The sequence below is a fragment of the Mobula hypostoma genome, chromosome 1 (assembly GCF_963921235.1).
Source record: "Mobula hypostoma chromosome 1, sMobHyp1.1, whole genome shotgun sequence".
Taxonomy (NCBI): Eukaryota; Metazoa; Chordata; class Chondrichthyes; order Myliobatiformes; family Myliobatidae; genus Mobula; species Mobula hypostoma.
In genome coordinates, this window is record NC_086097.1 from 206,500,323 (window position 1) to 206,521,756 (window position 21,434).

General features: G+C 40.7%; 1 protein-coding gene across 1 annotated transcript in view; it reads right to left on the minus strand.

Annotated features, from left to right (window-relative positions):
- Positions 1 to 20,982, minus strand: part of st18 (ST18 C2H2C-type zinc finger transcription factor) — a 139,156-nt gene extending 118,174 nt beyond the window's left edge. The window contains exons 1-2 of the mRNA XM_063041769.1: positions 20,910 to 20,982; positions 18,545 to 18,599 (exon numbers count right to left, since the gene is read on the minus strand). Coding sequence (XP_062897839.1) covers positions 18,545 to 18,599 — 55 coding nt within the window. The 5' untranslated portion in view covers positions 20,910 to 20,982. The remainder of the gene's footprint in view (positions 1 to 18,544; positions 18,600 to 20,909) is intronic.
- Positions 20,983 to 21,434: the final 452 nt, after the last annotated feature.

A 21,434-nucleotide genomic window follows, 5' to 3' on the forward strand; every position in this document is an offset into this window, starting at 1 on the left:
GGTAAGGAACGCCATCTTTCATCACTCCTGTAAAGCCAACTGAACAAAGAATAAAAATGCCAGAATGGAATTTTCAAAAAGCATTACTGACTTTATTCTTTGCTTTAAAGCAAAATTAATGCATACATTTTGAAATTCTGGAGGCAATGGCTTGGATTTGCCAGTAAGTAAACCCATAGAGAACTAGGCAAATTGGCATCAGTCTATGTATTCAGATGGCATTGCTGATCCGCATGGCACACCACTGAATAAAATTAGATTTTTATGCTCTGTTGCACTCAGCTATTAGTGTCACACCAGCAGAGATTACAAATTCTCTCTCATGTTTCATGATAGTCTATGCACAACAGTTTATTCCATATCTATCTCGGATAGAACTAAATAATGTACCTTCCACTGGTTTAATCGACAAAAGGACTTAACATCAATGTTTTTTTTGCCTGTATTGAACTTTAATAATATTTTATTTTTTCACCATCCTTGTATCGCAACTTTTGTATTTTTCAATGTGGAAAAGTATGGCTAACAAAGGTGAGTTTACTTTTTCAACAGATTTCCAACTGCTGGCTGACAGCATCAGGAAATCATGAGGATGTGCATACAGTCAACAATTGAAAAACATGGTCAACATATTCACGATTATCCAGTAATCACTGCTAATCAGAAAGCTTGCATTGACAGTGGAAGTTCGTCCCTGATTTTATGTGCCAAGTGTGTGACAGAGAAGCATTTACAGATTGCATTCCATTTCTGTCAACTTTAATGAAACTGAATGTCTTAATATTAGCATGATATGCATATACAACTGTAGCCAAAGTCAAAATCGAGCTTATTGTCATATGTGAGAGTACATGTATGCACAGATGCAATGAAAAATTTACTTGCAGAAGCATCACAGGCACATTGCATCAGTGTCTGAGGGAATATTTCTACAATAGGACGTTTACTTTATTTTCTGTGTGGCTTTGTTCATTGTCTCTGGTGGATTTAGCCCCATTGAGTGGAAGAATGAACTAAAGCATCATTGCCAAAAAAACAAGGATTAGTATAAACTTATATTCCCAGGCATGAATGCATATGTCAATGTATATGACACTCTGAATATAACCAGGAGAGCATTATGCTGAAAGGAATGAATCATGCCTGACACAATGTTTCCCCCTGGAGACTTTTTTTATAAATTTTATAAACTCCCTGTTGTCAACTTAAAGTATTAAAATGTCATTGCATGTACCTGTGAGCATAGATCAAAGCACCAAGGCAATAATATCCACGAGACAATAAGACCATAAGACATAGGAGCAGAATTAGGCCATTCTGCCCATCATATGCTCTGTCATTCCATTATGGTGATTTATTATCCCTCTCAACCCCATTCTCCTGCCTTCTCCCCATATCCTTTGATGGCCTGACTAATCAAGAATCTATCAATCTCTACTTTAAATATAAGCAACAACTTGGCCTATGGCAATGAACTCACAGATTCACCACCCTCTGGCTAAAGAAATCCTCCTCATCTCTGTATGAAATGCATGTCCCTCTATTCTTAGCTGTAGTAAGCATCCTCTCCATATCCAAAACTAGGCCTTTCAAGATTTGATAGACTTCAATGAGATCACCCCTCATTCTTCTAAACTGCAGTGAGTACAGGCCCAGTGCCATCAAATGTTCCTCATACATTAACCCTTTTGTTCCTGGTATCATTCTTGTGAACCTCCTCTGGACTCTCTCCAATGCCAGCAAATCCTTTTTTAGATAAGGAGCCAAAAACAGCTCATGATTCTCCAAGTGCAATCTGACCAATGCCTTATAAAGACTCAGCATTATACCCTTGCTTTTACATACTAGTCCTCTTGAAATGAATGCTAACATTGCATTTGCCTTTCTTACCACCACTCTAGTAAATTTCCTTTTCTTCATCTTTTTTATTCTTCATTTCTCTTCTGTAAGAGCATAGTTAGTGTAGCGAGAATGTCTCCAGGGGCTGCGTTGTGCTCTGTGTATGAGATGTGAGAATTCTGGGAGGCCTCCTGCCTTCCGGAGAACCACATCTGCACCAGGTGCACTCAGCTGCAGCTCCTCAGAAAATATGCTAAGGAAATGGATCTGCAGATCAATGACCTACAACTCATACTGGAGACTGAGGAAGTGATACGCAGGAGGCACAGGGAGGTAGTCACCCCTAGGTGGCAGGATGCAGGTCACATGGTTACTGTCAAGAGAAGAAAGGGAAAATGGGCTGCCAGTACAGAGTACCCCTGTGGCGGTTCCCCTTAACAATTAGCATACCGATTTTGATACAATTGCAGGGAGGGGCTTGCCAAGGGTGGGGGTCTGCTGCATCTGGGTCTCTGATACTGAGTCTGACACTGTGGATCAGAAGAGAAGAGATGAGGAAGTCTACAGTAGTGATTGGAGATTCCAACATTAGAGGAATAGAGACACCCAGATTGTATGTAGCCTTCCAAGTCGCAGGGTCAGGGATATCTTGGATCGTGCCCATGACATTCCAAAGGGGAAGGGTGAGCAACCAGCACTTTTGGTACATATTGGCATCAATGACATAGGTAGGAGGAGAGAGGAGCTCCTGAAGAGGGATTTTAGGGAGCTAGGTAGAAAGTTGAAAAACAGGATCTCCAGGGTAGTAATCTCCGATTGTTGCCTATGCCATGTGCCAGTGAGGGTAAGAATTGGAGCACTTGGCAGAATAATGTGTAGCTGAGGAACTGGTGCAGGGGACAGGGGTCCAGATTTCTGGATCACTGGGATCCAGAGTGATCAGAGGAGGAGAAGATGGCAGCGCGACGGCAGCGTGTGCGATCTCTCTGGTGATGAATATCTGTTATCTGTCAAGTAGGGGACCGTGCACAATTCTGATTTGATGGAGACGGAGTACGGAAGAACATCTGGAAAACTTCTGAAATGCCCGCTTTGCTGCCGCTGCTACTGTGTGGTAACCGGAATCTCCGGAGCAGAAGGCCCCAAAATCCTCGGCTTTGCTTGTTTCAGCGGCCAGGGCGAGGTCGAAGGCGCTCGGCAGAGGATGGCGCTCGGGAGGCTCTATCAGAGGGGCTGATCAGAGGCTCTAAGTTTTCGGATGGATGGACTCAGTGTCGGCTGTGGTCGGCTGCTTCCAAGGCATTGGCAAGTTGACGGTGCCTGGCGGTTTATGGCAGGGAGTTTCTCCCCTTTGCCGCCTGCTATCGGGGACTCGGGAGTCGATCGACTCGGGAACTTTTGAGACTTTTTTTGACCGTGCCCATGGTTTGTTCTTCATCAAATTATGGTATTGCTTTGCACTGCTATAACTATATGTTATAATTATGTGGTTCTGTCAGCGTTAGTCTTTGGTTTGTCCTGTTTTCTGTGATATCACTCCGGAGAAACATTGTATCATTTCCTAATGCATGTATGCATTTCTAAATGACAATAAAAGAGGACTGAGTGTTCTCATAATCTAATCTAAATCTCTTCTAGGGAATGGATGACCTGTAGATAAAGGAAGGTTGACATCTAAACCTAAAAGGGACCCATATCATTGCAGGCAGGTTTGCTAGAACTGTTCAGGAGGATTTAAACTAATTTGGCGGGGAGGGGTGTGGGAACCTAAGTGATAGGCTGAAGATGGGGCAGTTGGTTTACAAACAGAGGCAGTGTGCAGTGAGACAATGAGGAAGGATAGGCAGATCGTAGGGCAAAATTGCAGACAATGGGATGAGTTGCAATGTAAAAGGGGGTCAAAATCAAAAAGCAAGTTGAATACAGGAATGAAGGTGTTATATTTGAACGCATGCAGTATGCGGAGTGAGGTAGATGAACTTGTAGCACAGTTGCAGATTGGCAAGTGTGATGTTAATCACAGAATCATGGCCGAAAGAAGCTTAACATCAAAGGATACACATTGTTTTGAAAGTCAGGCAGGTAGGCAGAGGGGGTGGGGTGGCTCTTTTGGTAAAAAATGAAATGAAACCTTTAGAAAGAAGTGACATAGAATTGGAGAATGTAGAATCCTTGTAGGTAGAGTTATGAAACTGCAACTGATGGGAGTTCTATACAAGCCCCTGAAGAGTAACCAGGATGTGGGATATAAATTTCAGAGGGAAATGAATAAGGCATATCATAAGGGCAATGTTACAATAGTCATGGGGGGGGGGGGTTGCTGGTTCAATATACAGGTAGATTAGAAAAATGAAGCTGATGCTGGATCCCAAGAGAGGAAATTTGTAGAATGCCTACAAAATGGCTCTTTAGAGCAGCTTGTCATTGAGCCCACTAAGGGAAAGGCAATCCTGGACTGGGTGATGTATAATGAACCGGAATTGATTAGAGAACTTAAGGTGAAGGAATCCTTAGGGACCCATGATCATAATATTATAGAATTCACCCTGCGATTTGAGAGGGAGAAGCTGAAGCTAAAGAATACTGTAATCAGTATTACAGTATAGTAAATTGGGATTACAGAGGCATGAGAGGCCAGAGTTGACTGGAAGGGGACACTGGCAGGGATGACAGTAGAGAAGCAATAGCTGGAGTTTCTGGGAGGAATTCAGAAGGCAGATGTGTTGGCATCAGACTGAGTGAGTGTAAAGAAGATGGGTTGGCATCAGACTGAGTGAAAAGAGTACACTTTCCATCACGAGTCCCAGCAGAGATCAACTATCTGCACTTTGCAAAGTTTTGCTTTTGGCAAGGAGTCTAACTGGATGCCAGCTCAGATGGAAGATCAAGGGTGAGAGAGAGCAACCTAAATTTGTTCAAGCACATTATGCTTAACAGACCAAAACTGAAATTTTTGAAGAAGATGCTGAAGTAAGGTCTGGTGGGGGGGAGGTGTGTGGAATGAAAGTCAGGCAAATTAAGGAAGTAATCCAAATCAATTTTAGAGCTATCTATTAACTACATGATTCTTGAGGCTGGTAAATAACATGTAAGCAATGTGCATACAATGTACTTGCAGCCACACAAAATTATTATATAAGACCATAACCTACAGGGTCAGAATTAGGCCATTTGGCCCATTGAGTCTGCTCCGCCATTTCATCATGGCTGATCCGATATTCCTCTCAGCCCCAATCTCTTGCCTTCTCCCTGTACCCCTTCATGCCCTGACCAATCAAGAATCTATCAATCTCTGCCATAATTACATATAAAGACTAGGCTTCCACACTACTGCCTGTGGTAAGGAATTTCACAGATTCACCACTCTCTGGCTAAAGAAATTCCTCCTCATCTCCATTCAAAAAGGACATCCCTCTATTCTGAGGATGTGTCCTCTGGTCTTAGATTCTCCCACCATAGGAAACATCCTCTCCACATCCACCTTGTCAAACCATTCAATAGGCTTCAATGAGTTCACCGCTCATTCTTTTGAATTCAAGTGAATACAGGTCCGGAGCCATCAAATGCTCTTCATATGACAATTCTGTCAATCTATGACTCATTTTCATGAACCTTCTTTGAACCCTCTTCAGTTTCAGCAAATCATTTCTAAAATAAGAAGCCCAAAACATCTCTAAGTGACTCCCCACTAGTGCTTTATAAAGTCTCAACATTCAATCCCTGCTTTTATACTCTAGTCCTCTTGAAATGAAGGCTAACATCACATTTGCTTTCCTCACCACAGACTCACCCTGCAAATTAACCTTGAGGGAATCTTGCACAAGGAATCCAAAGTCCCTTTGTAACTTTTTTTTTTGTGTTTTCTCCCCATTTAGTAAATAGTCAACCCTTTCATTTCATCCAACAAAGTACATGACCATACAATTCCTAACACTCTATTCCATCTGCCATTTCTTTCCCCATCCTTCTGTAGCCTCTCTGCTTCTTCAAAACAACCTGCCCCCTCCACCGACCATTGACATATAATGTAAAGAGAATCAGTTCCCCCACAGAACACCACTAGCCACCGGCAGCCAACCATAAAAGGCTCTATTTATTCCAACTCTACTTCCTGTCGATCACTCACTGCTTTTTCCATGCTAGAATCTTTCCTGTAATAATATGGACTTGTAGCTTGTTAAGCAGGCTCGTGTGGCACCCTGTCAAAGGCCCTCTGAAAATCCAAATACACACCATTAACCAATTCTACTTTGTCTATCCTGCTTGTTATTTCTTCAAAGAATTCCAACAGATCTGTCAGGTAAGATTTTCCTTTCAGGAAACCATGATGACTGTGACCTACTTTATCATGTGCCTCCAAATACCCTTAGAACTCATCCATATGAATCAACTCCAACATCTTCACTGAGGTCAGATGAACTGGCCTAAGGTTTCCTTTCTGCTTCTCTCCCTTTTTGAAGAGTGGAGTGACATTTGCAATTTTCCAGTCTTTAGGAACATAGCAACATGGAAAAACTACAGCACAATACAGACCCTTCGGCCCACAAAGTTGTGCTGAACATGTCCTTACCTTAGAAATTACCTAGGGTTATCCATAGCCCTATTTTTCTAAGCTCCACGTACCTATCCAGGACTCTCTTAAAAGACCCTCCACTACCGTCGCCAGCAGCCCATTCCACTCACTCACCACTCTCTGCATAAAAAACTTACCCCTGACATCTCCTCTGTACCTACTTCCAGGGACCTTAAAACTGTGCCCTCTCGTGTTAGTCATTTCAGCCCTGGGAAAAAGCCTCTGACTAAAAGCCTCTCATCATCTTATACATCTCTATCTGGTCTCCTCTCATCCTCTGTCGCTCCAAGGAAAAAAGATCGAGTTCACTCAACCTATTCTCATAAGGCATGCTCCCCAATCCAGGCAACATCCTTGTAAATCTCCTCTGCACCCTTTCTATGGTTTCCACATCCTTCCTGTAATGAGGCAACCAGAACTGAGCATAGTACTCCAAGTAGGGTCTGAGCAGGGTCCTATATAGCTGCAACATTACCTCTCGGCTCCTAAACTCAATCCCAAGATTGATGAAGGCCAATGAACCATATGCCTTCGTAACCACAGAGTCAACCTGCGTAGCAGTTTTGAGTGTCCTATGGACTCGGACCCCAAGATGCCTCTGATCCTCCACACTGCCAAGAGTCTTACCATTAATACTATATTCTGCCGTCATATTTGACCCACAAAAATAAACCACCTCACACTTATCTGGGTTGAACTCCATCTGCCACTTCGCAGTCCAGTTTTGCATTCTATCAAAGTCCTTCTGTAAACTCTGACAGCCCTCCACACTATCCACAGCACCTCCAACCTATGTGTCATCAGCAAATTTACTAACCCATCCGTCCACTTCCTCATCTAGGTCATTTATAAAAACCATGAAGAGTTGGAGTCCCAGAACAGATCCCTGAGGTACACCACCGGTCACCGACCTCCATGCAGAATATGACTCATCTACAACCCTCTTTGCCTTCTGTGGGCAAGCCAGTCCTGGATCCACAAAGCAATGTCCCCTTGGATCCCATGCCTCTTTACATTCTCAATAAGCCTTGAATGGGGTACCTTATCAAATGCCTTGCTGAAATCCATATACACTACATCTACTGCTCTACCTTCAGCAATGTGTTTAGTCAAATCCTCAAAAAATTCAATCAGGCTTGTAAAGCACAACCTGCCTTTGACAAAGCCATGCTGACTCTTTCTAATCATATTATGCCTCTACAAATGTTCATAAATCCTGCCTTTTAGGATCTTCTCCATCAACTTAGCAACCACTGAAGTAAGACTCACTGGTCTATAGTTTCCTGGGCTCTCCCCACTCCCTTTTTTGAATAAGGGAACAACATCCACAACTCTAATCCTCTGGAACCTCTCCTGAACTCATTGATGATGCAAAGATCATCGCCAGAGGCTCAGCAATCTCCTCCTTTGCCTCCCACAGTAGCCTGGGGTACATTTTGTCTGGTCCCAGCGACTTACACAACTTGATGCTTTCCAAAAGCTCCAGCACATCCTCTTCCTTAATATCTACATGTTCAAGCTTTTCAGTCCGCTGTAAGTCATCCCTACAATTGCCAAGATCCATTTCCATAGTGAATACTGAAGCAAAGTATTCATTAAGTACCTCTGCTATCTACTCCGGTTCCATGCACACTTTTCCACTGTCACACTTGATTGGTCCTATTCTCTTATGTCTTATCTTCTTGCTCTTCACATACTGGTAGAATGCCTTGGGGTTTTTCTTAATCATATCCACCAGGGCCTTCCCATAGCCCCTTCTGGCTCTCCTAATTTCATTCTTAAGCTCGTTCCTGCTAACCTTATAATGTTCAAAATCTCTGTCATTACCTAGTTTTTTGAACCTTAAGTAAGCTCATCCTTTCTTTTTGACTAGATATTCAACAGCCTTTGTACACCATGGTTCCTGTACCCTACCATCCTTTCCCTGTCTCATTGGAATGTACCTATGTAGAACTCCGCGCAAATATCCCTTGAACATTTGCCACATTTCCTCCGTATGTTTCGCTGAGAACATCTGTTTCCAATTCATGCTTCCAAGTTCCTGCCTGAATTTGGGGGGTTCTTGAAAGATTATTACTCATGCCTCCACAATCTCTTCAGCCATCTCTTTCAGAACCCTGGGGAGTACACCACCTGGTCCAGACCTTTCAGTTTCCTAAGACCCTTCTCTCTGGTAAAGGCAATTTCACACACCTCATGATCCCTGCCACCTGAAACTTCCACCAAACTATTAGTATCTTCCACAGAGAAGACTGATAGAAAATACTTGTTCAGTTCATCGGACATTTCATTGCCCCCATCACTACCTCTTCAGCATTGTTTTCCAGTGGTCTGATATCCACTCTTGCCTCTTTTACAATTTAAGTATCTGAAGAAACTTTTGCTATCCTCTTTGATATTATTGGCTAGCTTATTTTCTTATTCCATCTTTTCCTTCTTAATGAGTTTTTTAGTTGCCCTCTGTTGGTTTTTAAAAGCTTCCCAATACTCTAACTTCCCACTATTGTTTGCTCTATTATATGCCCTCCCTTTCGTTTTTCAATTGTCTTTGACTTCTCTTGTTTGCCACAGTTGTGTCATCCTGCTTTTAGAATACATCTTCTTCCTTGGGGTATATGTATCCTGTGTATTCTGAAATGCTTTCAGAAATTCCAGTCATTGCTACTCTGCTGTCATCCCTGCCAGTGTTCATTTCCAATCAATCCTGGCCAGCTCCTCTCTAATGTCCCTGTAATTTCACTTACTTCGCTGAAATACTGATACATCTGACTTGGATTCTCTTTCTCAAATTTCAGGGTGAATTCAATCATATTATGATCACTCTCCCCTATGGGTTCTTTTAGCTTACTTTCTCTAATCAGCTCCAGTTCATAGCACAACGCCCAATCCAGAATAGTTGATCTCCTGGTGAGCTCAACCACGAGCTGCTCTAAAAAGCCATCTCATCGGCATTCTAGAAATTCCCCCTCTAGTAGTTCTGCGCCAACCTGATTTTCACAATCTCCTTGCATATTGAAATCCTCCATGACTATTGTAACATTGCCCTTTTGACATGTATTTTCTATCTCCGATTGTAATTTGTAGACCACATCCTTACTACTGTTTGGGTGTCTGTATACAACTCCCATCAGGGTCTTTTTATCCTTGCTGTTCCTTTGCTCTATCCACAATGATTCGATACCTTCTGACCCTATGTCACTCTTTCTAATGATTTGATTTCATTTTTTACCAATAAAGCAACCTCACCCCTGCTTTCCTGCCTTTATTTTTAATACAATGGAGGGAGGAGAAGATGGCGGCGCGACGCAGCGCGTGTAGCCTCTCCGGTGAAATGATATCGTATTTGTCAAATAGGGGCCGTGCATAATTCTGATTTGACGGAGACAACCGTGAGAGCACGGAGGAACATCTGGAGTAACTTCTGAAATGCCCAGTTCGCTGCTGCTGCTACTGTGCGATCGAGAATCTCCGGAGGGAAGACCCCAAAACCCTTGGCTTTGCCTGCTGCTGGCGACCGGGGCTGGGGTCGAAGTGTTTGGCAGAGATGGTGCTCGGTGCTCAGTGTTGGAGTGCTGGTCGGAGCTCGAAGTTTTCGGACGACTCAGAGTCGGACTGTGGTCGGGTATGGCAGGGAGAGTTTTCTTCCTTCTCCCTTCTGCGTGAGATGTGGGACTTATCGAGAGACTTTGAACTTTTTTACTGTGCTCACGGCCTGTTCGTCATCAGGTTATGGTATTGCTTGCACTGTTGTAACTATATGCTGTAATTATGTGGTTTTTGTCAGTTTTTCCTGTGTTTCTGTGATATCACACCGGAGGAATATTATATCATTTCTTAATACATGCATTACTAAATGACAATAAAAGAACACTGCGTGTCCTCATAATCTAATCTAATCTAATGCGTATCCTTGGGCATTAAGCTCCCAGCTATAATCTTTCAGCCATGATTCAGTGAGGCCCACAATATCGTACATGTCAATCTGTGGCTGGGCTACAAGTTCATCTACCTTATTCCACATACTGCACGCATTCAAATAAAACACCTTCAGTCTTGTATTAACCCAATTCGATTTTGTCCATTTTATGTTGAAACTCATCCTCTTGATTGCAATCTTGCCCTATCAACAGCCTCTCCTCACTACACATTGCTTCTGTTTGTAAACCAGCCACATCACCTTCAGTTTTATCAGTCAATTTCCCATTCCCCTGCCAAGTGTATGCTAGATAGTTGGTACAATAATTCTGCAGCCTGGACCATTCTGGAGAACTAAATCAGAAACACAGAAAATTCTACAGATGCTGGAAATCCTGAGTAACACATACAAGATATCAGAGGAATTCAGCAGGTTAGGCAGAGTCTATTAAACAGTTAACATTTTTGGCAGAAGTATCAACTGTTTATTCATTTTCATATATGCTGCCTAAACTGCTGAGTTCCTCCAACATTTTGGATGTGTTACTCTGGAAGCGCACTGCGGTATCTTGCAAAACAGATTAATTGTTTCTGGTTTTCCAGCACAAGTTCACTGCCTTGAAGCCTTACATCTTGCCACTACTTTTATGGAAAACTGGTGCAAAAAGCAGGGAGAAAAGAAGGAGAAAAGAGGGGGAGAGATGCCTATTCCAATGCTCCCTATTTTCTAATTAACCTGCTGCTGTTTGCCCTAACTGTGCTGAGAAACTTACATGGAAGCAGTATTGAAAACCTCTTTCTGATTTAAGATGGCACTGGAGAAACACAGTGACACCTTACCTGCAGCAGACAAAACTACTATTAATTACACTTTTTCTGGAAAAAGATTACTTCAACCTGTAACTTCCCTTTCAGTTTAGCTTTTGAACCGCTTGTATAAACCCTGGTATTTTTGCAGTGTGAACTGAAGTCTCAAAGGTGCAGGATATTTGCGGCATGACACTTACGGACCAAACTAAGGTGGCGAGTTTGAGCCTGAGAGTGAGGAACAAGCCCGTGTTTGACCAGTTTAGGTGTTGGGCCAGATTGGGTACTGGCCGAATCGAGGCAGTGGAGCCCGGGCCCAAGAATGTATCAACATTGCAGGGCTTGGGTCTGAGAGCGAGGAACAAACCGATGTCTGGTCAATTTAAGTGCTGGCCAAAATGAAAAGGTTAGGGTGTCGGGACTGGAAGCAAGGGATGGTTCGGTGTTCTGCTCAATGCTTGGTAGGGTTTACTCATCTCTGTGCTGAACTGAGGCTAAGGCCTCAGCTGTATGGTTTGGTTGTAGTGTTGACTGGCTTTGTGGCTGTGAACTCACTTTTGTGAACTTCAGTTCTGAATGTTATTTGCCTGCTTCTTGTTGTTTGCACAATTTGTTCTTTTTTCCTGCACAATGTTCTTTTTTAATGAGTTTTATTGGGCCTCTTTGCTTTGCAATCTCAAGGTTGTATAAGGCATATACACTTAGATAACAATGAACTTTGAACTTTGAACATGGTACTACATAGAAACATAAAGGAATCACTCTTGCATCATCCATTGGAGCTTTACTTCATTTGCTTTGTCTGGTGTAGTCGTACTCCATTAGTGTTTCAGATCTGATGGAAGACTACTGACTTTCAGTGGAGATATTTGGAGGTTGTTTTAGAGAATGATTCTAAGTAGATAAAATCTTGGCTTTGGACTACACCTCCTTGGAATGAATGGCATTAGATTAGACTGTCTGGCTCACAACCAGCGGCAAGGTCATGGGTGTTTGGGAATGGTGGGTTCATGAACCTTATAATTCTGAAAGTGGACAACAGATTCTGGAACCATTGCTACTCTCCAGGAGCAATGCTTCAACAATCCAAGGGAGGAGAAATTGCATACTTCCCTACATGCTTCATTGACCACTGATATTCACAGCCAGCTTTTTTGTACAGACTTTTGCTGTGGCGCCAACTATCGGGTAGCTTCTGGCACTGCTGTAATAAAAGTTGAACCACATCCATCAGATGCTGCATATGCTTGCACCACACCAGTGCTAATTAAATTCCCCCTACTTTGCAGAATGAAGAATCATTGAATCATTTATTGTATTCTTTACGCTCATTGTGTTTATCTTGTGCTCTATCGTATCTGGAGTAATTATCATTTTGTTCTTCTCTACACTCATGTACCAAAGAAGGACAATAAAAGATCTTGAATCTTGAATCTTGAATTGTGATAGTAGACAAGAAACCCATTCAACCATTTACGGCTGTGCCAGGACTTTCATTCTGCAATGGAATGGCTCTGTGCCTGGGAAAAATGCACTTCTAGGTTGCATGGATTTCTCTGTGGTCCTTAACTCTGTACACGGCCATTTCAGTAAATATGTACCAATCATTTCATTATGCATATCTCAATCATCCTTTCCTGGCCTTCTCAATGTCTTGATCTTGGAGTAGAATAGGGTGTGGCATTGCCTTCTGGGGATGTGGCACTTGTTCTGCTCCTTCCACCTGATCTTGCTATAGTTCACCTCATGCCCCTTAGATCACAATGTTAACACATGCCTCTTTACGGCCGTGCAGTACTGAGGGAATGCTGCACTCCTGGATCCACTTCTTTTTGCATGAAATGTTCAAGTATGCCTCCAACTTGTTTCTCAGAGACGGAGCCTACTAGCACAGGCTCACCATATCTGCTACTGGCCACTTACGGAAGTGGGCACTCACTGATGACATCAGTCGATGGACAGTACATTTAAAGCTGGTAGAATTCTCCAGATTGAGTAAAGCATATGAAGTTGGCCTGCTGCCTGTAATGGAATGGCTTAATCATGCGTTGTATGTCTTGCACTTATCAGGAGTATCCAAATTAATCTCCTCTTGAGATCCTAGTCTGAGTTGAAGTACTTTACATGAATCACAGTTTTTGTAGTCACTGTAGCCTAGACATTCTGTGTAAGAGAAATTATATCTGTTAGGTCCTTCCTAATTACTATCAAATGACTTGTTCTAAATATGAAGCTGCACAGAGTTGAAATCGAGAGTCCAGGACACCTTTAAGGAGTGATGACTCAAAAAGATGGAATCCATCACTAAGGACACCCACCACCAAGGTCATGCCTTGTTTTCATTGCTACCGCCAGGAAGAAGGTACAGAAGTCTGAAAGTACTCACTCAATGATTCTCCCTTGCCATCAGATCTCTAAATTGACATTGTACCCAAGAACACCATCTCACTACTTTTTTATTTCTATTTTTGCACTATTTAACTATTTAATATACACATGTATACTTCCTGTAATTCCGTTTTTACTCTATTATTATGTATTGCATTGTACTGGTGCTGTAAAGTCAACAAAATTCATGACATAGGCCAGTGATATTAAACCTGATTCTGAAATAAGGATGTCACCAATGACCAGACAGGTAGTACTCATTGTAGAAGCTCATAATGATTAATGGTTAACTTGGTGAGGTACTAGCAATGAATGCTTGTGGAACTGGGCACAAAATCACCCATGTCTTTCGGGTTTCAGAATGTGGAGATAATATGTTAATTTATTTTCCTGAAGATCTAGTTGTAGCTGCAGTCATATAAAAACAAAACAGAGGGGAAAATCAGAAATATAAAAGTGGATAAGCCATATAGCACATGTAGAATACAGATTTGACATAAGAGACAAATAAGGGACATAAAGCGGACTGAACATAATTACGGTCCTGGTGTAAAGAGGTACTCGATATGAATGGTGCAGATATGAGGACAAATCTGATTTCATAATCAGAATACAAATCAATGCTTCAGTCCAAAGCCAAAAAGGTTTTTTGCACCTTAGGGGTTCCTGATGCAGATACCTGGTGTAGATGGGGTGATTGCTTTGTCGTGCGCCGTTGTTCCATCCACTGTAATAGCCAGGATCTCCTGGTGGCCAGCCATTTTAATTCCACTTCTCATTCCCACACTGAATTGTCTATCCATGATCATCATTTCTATTGTCACATTGAGACTAGACACAGATTGGAGGACCAAGACATTTTATTCTGTCTTGGAGTTGTCCCCAACCTGAAGGCATCAACATCAAATTCTCTAACTTCCTTTAACCATTCCCAATTGTTCCCCACTTTGTTTTCCCTTATCCCACTGCCCCCTTTAACCCCTCTCTTTGTCCAACTCCATCCTCACAGAACCTGCCTATCACATTCACCCTCTTATGGTTCCCCATCTTCTTCCCTTTGTTCCATGGTCTACTGCTCTCTCCTATAGGGTTCTTTCTTCTTCTCCAGCCCTCTGCCTCTTCCACCAGTCACCTTCCAGCTTCTCCTATCATTCCCCTTTTCTCCCCAATTCCCATATTCCTACCACTTCCCTGAATCCACCTATCAATTGCCAGCCCATGCATCTCCCTCTCCATCCACTCTTTTACTCTGACTTCTGCCTGCTTTCTTTCCAATCCAAGATGAAAGGGCTCAGCCTGAAAAATAACTGTGCTGCTGCTGCAGAAGCATAATTTTCATGGCTCTTACACCCTTTGTATGATAAACTTGAACTCAAACTTGATACCTTGGGAACATTTTGTGTGTCTAACACAGGCAACATGGAGATAAAGAAAATTCCAACCAAACTAAACTAAGATTGGAACAATTGGTTTTACTCACTTATTACCTCATATTAACTAAGCTAGATAAGTGTGTTGCTTTCTTGAACTCCGCATTCTTTAGGAAAATGCAGGTCAGGTAGCAGCCATGGAAACTGAAAAAGGTTTAAAGCTTCAGGATAAATATCCTTTGTCAAAACTAGGAAGAAGAAAAGAACAAGCTAGTTTTCCCCTGTTTTCCTTCTTTTCCTCTTTGAATGAAAGGTCTTCAACCTGAAACAATCACCCTGTTTCTCTCACCACAGATGTTGCTCAGTTGCTGTTTGCTTCTGACATTTTCTGTATTTTGTATCAGATTTCCAACATCTTCAGATGTCTTTATATTTCTTCCTATCATTGCTGTTGAATGAAGACTTTCAGAATTTAAATCTAGTGATGATAAAGGACAAGTCAGGATGCTATGTGACTTGGAGGAGTACCTGTAGGTGGTGATGTTGTCCTGTGTCTGAGGCCCTTGTTATTAAGGATGGTAGAGGCCATGGGTTTGGCAAATACTATTTGATGTCAAGAAATTCTTGAAGAGTTACTACAGTACATTTTGCAGAATGTACACCCTGCAGCCACTGTACGCTAGTCACGGAGGGAATAAATATTTCAGAGAGTGGTTGCCAGCAAATTCAAGTGCTGGAACTGGGGATTATCCCATGAGATTTTTAACTATTTTCCTTTGTAGATTCAATCATGGAGTCATAAAAAAGTACAGCACAGAAGCAAGCCCTTTGGCCCATCTAGTCCATGCTAAACCATTTAAACTGCCACATCCATGTACCTGCACTGAGACCATAGCCCTCCATACCACTACCATCAAGGTACTGATCCAGACTCCTCTTAAACATTGAAATCGAGCTCACATGCAACACTTGTGCTGGCAGCTCAATCCATACTCTCATGGTCCTCTGAGTGAAGTAGTTTCCCTCATCTTCCCCTTAAACTTTTCACCTTTCACCCTTAATCCATGATGTTTAGTTTTCTCAATACATTGGTCTATCAGGGCCATTGTGCCAAAAGCTTTCTTTATGACCCTATCTACATATGATGCCACCTTCAGTGAATTACAGATCCGTATTCCCAGATCCCTTTGTTCTACCACAATCCTCTGTGCCCTACAGTTCACTGTGTAAGACCTACTCCAGTTAGTCCTACCAAAGTGCATCATCTTGTACTTGTCTGCATTAAATGTCATTTGCCATTTTTCAGCCCATTTTTCCAGCTGGTCCTGATCCTGCTTCAACCTCTGATAGTCTTCCTTGTTGTCCACTACACCCCCAATATTTGTGTCATCTGCAAATTTGTTGATCCAATTAACCACATTATCATCCAGATCATTGATAAAGATGACATTCAACAGTGGACCCAGCACCGATCTCTGCGACACTCCACTAGTCAGAAAGGCAACTATCTACTACCACTCTCTGGCTTCTTCCACCAAGCCAATGTCTAATCCAATTTACTACCTCATCTTGAATGCCGAGCAACTGAACCTTCTTGACCAACCTCCCTTGTGGGACCTTGTCAAATGCCTTGCTGAAGTCCATGTGAACAACATCCACTGCCTTGCCTTCATCAAATTTCCTGGTAACTTCCTCAAAAAGCCCCATACGATTGGTTAGACACAACCTACCATGCACAAAGCCATGTTGACTATCCTTAATCAGTCCACGTCTATCCAAATACTCATATATCTGGTTCCTTGGAATACCTTCCAATAACTTGACCATTACTGGTGTCAGGCTCACCACCCTATAATTTCCTGGTTTATTTTTAGAGCCTTTCTTAAACAGTGGAGCAATTTAGCTGTCCTCTAATTCTCTAGCATCTCTCCTGTTGCTAAAGATGACTTAAGTATACCTGCTAGACCCTTGCAGTTCTGCACTTGCCTCCCACTGGGTCCAAGGGAACACCTTGTCAGGCCCTAGTGATTTATCCACCCTAATTTACCTCATGGCTACAAACACCTCCTCCTCTGTAATTTGTATAGGCTCCATGAAGTTGATGCTGCTTTTCCTTTCTATTGACTCCGCATCTCTCTCCCAAGTAAATACAAATACAAAAAAATCCATTTAAGATTTCCACTATCTCTTTTGGCACCATGAATAGACCAATTTTTTTCCCCCTTGCAATCCTTTTGGCCTTAACATATCTGTAGAATCCCCTAGGATTCTTCTTTACCTTGTCTGCTGTTGCAACCTCATGCCTTCTTTGAGCCCTCCTGACTTCTTTCTTAAGTGTTCTCTTGCATTTCTTACACTCCATTAGTACCTCATTTGTTCCTATCTGGCTATTCCTGCTAAGCCCCTCCTTTCTTTTTCTTAACCAGGGCCCCAATATCTCTTGAAAACCAAGGTTGCCTAAACCTGTTACCTTTACCTTCTATTCGGACAAGCACATACAAACTTTGTACTGTCAACATTTTACTCTTGAAGACCTCCCACTTCCCAAGTACACCTTTGCCAGAAAACAGCCTGTCCCAGTCCACACTTACTAGATCCTTTCTGATACCATCAAAATTGGCCTTTTGTCAAATTCAGAATCTCAAGCTGCAGACCAGACCTATCTTTTTGCATATTTACTTTGAAACTGATAGCATTGTGATCACTAAATGCAAACTGTTCCCCTATAAAAACTTCTCTCACCTTTCTCGTTCCCTCCTGGCAGATTAAGTATCGCACACCCTCTCATTGGGACTTCTACGTACTGATTAAGGAAACTTTCCTGAACATATTTGACATACTCTGTCAATGGTGTGAAGGCTTTGAGAATTCTGAAGGTGAGACATAAAATAACTATGGGGCATCTTTCACCCACTCTCACTGAATGATATATTTGGAGTCATAGAGTCATATCATTCAACACAGAAATGGGGTCTTTGGTCCAAGTGATCCACAATGACCAAGATTCACATCTGTTTACCTGCATTTGGCCTCTATCCCTGTTGGTTAACATTTGGTTAAACGCAGCAACTGAATAAGAGGAACAGTTACTTATTTTTTATTCAGCAATGCAGTAACAAGTTTAGCAATTGCCATTGCTGGAACACAGGTTAATAATTTCACCACCCTACTCCACCAATTATCCTGCTTTAGCTCCTCAATGCTAAACTGTTGTTATTCAATGTTAATCTTAGCAGGGATATTACTTTATCTGCTGGTGGCCATCTTCATTTGTGGGAACATTATTCAAAATAAAAGCATATAATCATTATTGAAAGACATTTCTTGCATTATGGTGGTCAACCTCTTCATAAGAGAATGTGTAACATTTTTATAGCTGAGCTTCAACGGAGAAAAAAACTTTAAGTGTACATTTTCAAAGAGCACGAACAATAAAAAGCTGTTATGTGGCCTATTATTCAACCTTATTAAACTTGACTGTGGAGCTTATGGGTAGAAGTACCTTACTCCTTCTCTCTGCTTAATATGTGAATGTATCACAATCGGAAAAGCAAGAGTAATAACATGTCTGTATATTTAAGGTTCTCCATAGGAACAAACCTGTCTTTTACTGTGTAGAGCAAAATTATTTTTGAACTTTTCAAACACTTACCCCTGGATCCTTTAGAACGAGTGCGTAGTCTCTTTTCCTCAATGTCTGAGTCCATCTGTACATAGAATGAGATATTAGTGCCAATCATTGCCACTAATTTCTGGCACTTATCTTACCTTAAAAAATAGTAAATAAAACAAAGCCTTTTGCATTCTTATCCATTGTTTCCATCATGCCTATCAGCGTCATTGCTGGATGAAGGTCATTTTTTAATTTTGCATTCTCAGAAAGGAAGTGAGTGAACAGGATGTACTGTTACCTTAGTTTAAATGGGAAACATTACTCTTTTATCTAATGTTGTGTTGTGATTGAAAGTAGTGACCTGTATTAGATTTATAATAGGGGAGCAGGTGTGGCTATGATGGACCTTAATTTCCTTTAATAAACCTTTTGTGCACTGCACTCATATGGCAATACGATGCTCTCTGAGGCCCTGCGCATAATAGGTTCATTACTTTTGATTACTACGGTCTATTGAGAGAAAGAACTCACCAACACACTACATTATATGCTGTTAAACCAATATATGTATGCCATTTATTTATTTTCTTTCACTAGTTCATGTGTGGCACTTAAAGTGATTTTAGCAACTGGCCTTCATAAATTAAAAAGATACAACCGGTCCAGGTAAAAATAGCACATGTGATCTGTTTTCTTACCACTTCAATCGCACAAGTTATTCCACATTTGATTTGACTATATACAACAAAAGTACATCTTTAATATCACAGAATAGAGCATGGTGGTAAATAGACCAAGGAGTAGAATTGTAATATGTCAGTGAAAAATAAATCACACCCAACTGATCGGACCAAGCTTTCTATTTTAGTAGCTCTTCTACAAAATCACTTTTATTCTAAATTGATAAAAATTCTTAGATAGAAATATATTTTGAACTAAACTAATTTCTGCAATGTATTAAAAGTGTGCATAATATGGATATAATCACTAAAGGATAAAATTGCTCTGCAATATACAGCAATAAAATACATAATTTATGGGTTTTATTTAAAAAAACAAATCTGGCCAGCATTAATTATAAAAAAAATGTGAATAGGACAGTGTCTTTCTACTGTTTACAATTTCTTGCACCAACTTCTGTTGGCTCTGTCAGGATCTTCCATGAGTCACAAAACTTTTCCCTAACACCCTGTTTTTCTCCAGCTAGCAAAAGTCATAATTTTATAATATAAGCAGTTTCTAGGTTGTGTAAGAGTTCCATTCCTGAGACTGCCCATAAGATGATTTCTCTATAGCGCAGAAACACCCATTTTCTGTAACTATCCATAGTTTATCACTTCTGCATACAAGAGTTCTAATTCTTATATTTCACTGAATAATCACTCTAACGCCATCAATAATTAAATTAATAGAATGCATACTGAATCCATTCATTAACCAATACCATTACACCTTTATTATTACTAGCTTGAAAATGTTCTAAGAATTATGAGAATTGACTTGAAAGTTGGATTTCTCTAATTCATAACCTTGTGTCCCTATACTGGGTTATTAATAGACCACATTGAAACATCACATACCATGAAGGAATCCTGATTTTAAAAAAATAATGTAATGGAGAAATAGGTAAGATCTTACATATGATGTAATTAGCTTGCAATAACACACTTGATATATGGGACTCTTTAGATTAAGATCGGATAATCTGATAGTTTGATGACATATCTTGCCCTTTGACATTAATCACACAGTTAATCTGCCAAAGATTTGTAATCAAGAAATTATTGTTTCTTTTCATATATTATTAGAAACAAATACAATATTTTAGAATTAGAAATAGAATTGGTTTATTATTGTCAAATGTACTAAGATACAGTGAGAAGCTTGTCTTACATATCATTGAGATCAAATCATTATATACTGCATTGTGGTAGCACAAGGTAAGACAATAACAGAATGCAGAATAAAGTGCAACAGCCATGGATAAATTGGAGTGCAGGTCGTCATTAAGGTGAAAGGTCATAATAAGGAAGATTGTGAGACCAAGAGCCCATCTTATCATAATCTTAACTTTCTTAACTTACTTTAAATTTCTTAACTTAGCCTTTATGTAATATTCACCTGTACAATACTTTAAATAATATTTATTTCAAACATTTAACTCCTCTCTTAAATTAACAGATAGAGCATAGGTGTTGTCACTATACAGATCTCAAAACATAGAAATGAATGAATTGTGAATAAAACAAATAACTGATCTTAAACATGTGGTACAACAAATTGTAAAGAAGTCTCAGTTTGAAGGAAGTGTACTTTCAATCCTAGTTCAAAGGTGAAGCCAGGGTATTCTTGTGTTAATGACAATACATGCAACTGTAATTTCTGTGAGGATATTAACACTTACCTTTCCTAGTTGCCTGTTGTAGTTTTCTGATGCTTCACAGTTTTTATTATATTTATGTAACCTATTTATTTTAGCAGGTAGTCTTGAAATTCATTCCCTGCAATACGAAAAATACGAATAGTAGACTCTTGAATTTTGAATCAAAAATAAAATACAGAAATCTATTTTCAATGTTAATTTAGTTAATTTTTCTAAATCTTTTAATACTTTTGGTCAGTACAACCACTTTGAATGCGATTAAGTTAAACAGTGAACAGAACGGCCCTAGCTGCACTTACAGGCACCAAGAAGAAATAAAGAAGCACTCCCCACTGTTCAGCATTACGCTTAATCCAAACCCCATTGGAAACTGATAGTATTAAGCAAAAGTCATGTGTTTAAAATTAACGTGTCAATAAAGTTATCAATTTCTATTTCTCATATAACTAAACAGCAGAATTCAAATACAGAACTCCAATTCACGGATTTAAAATCTGAGTATTACCACCTTTGAGCTATTCAATTATACTTCACACTTGTTTCTTT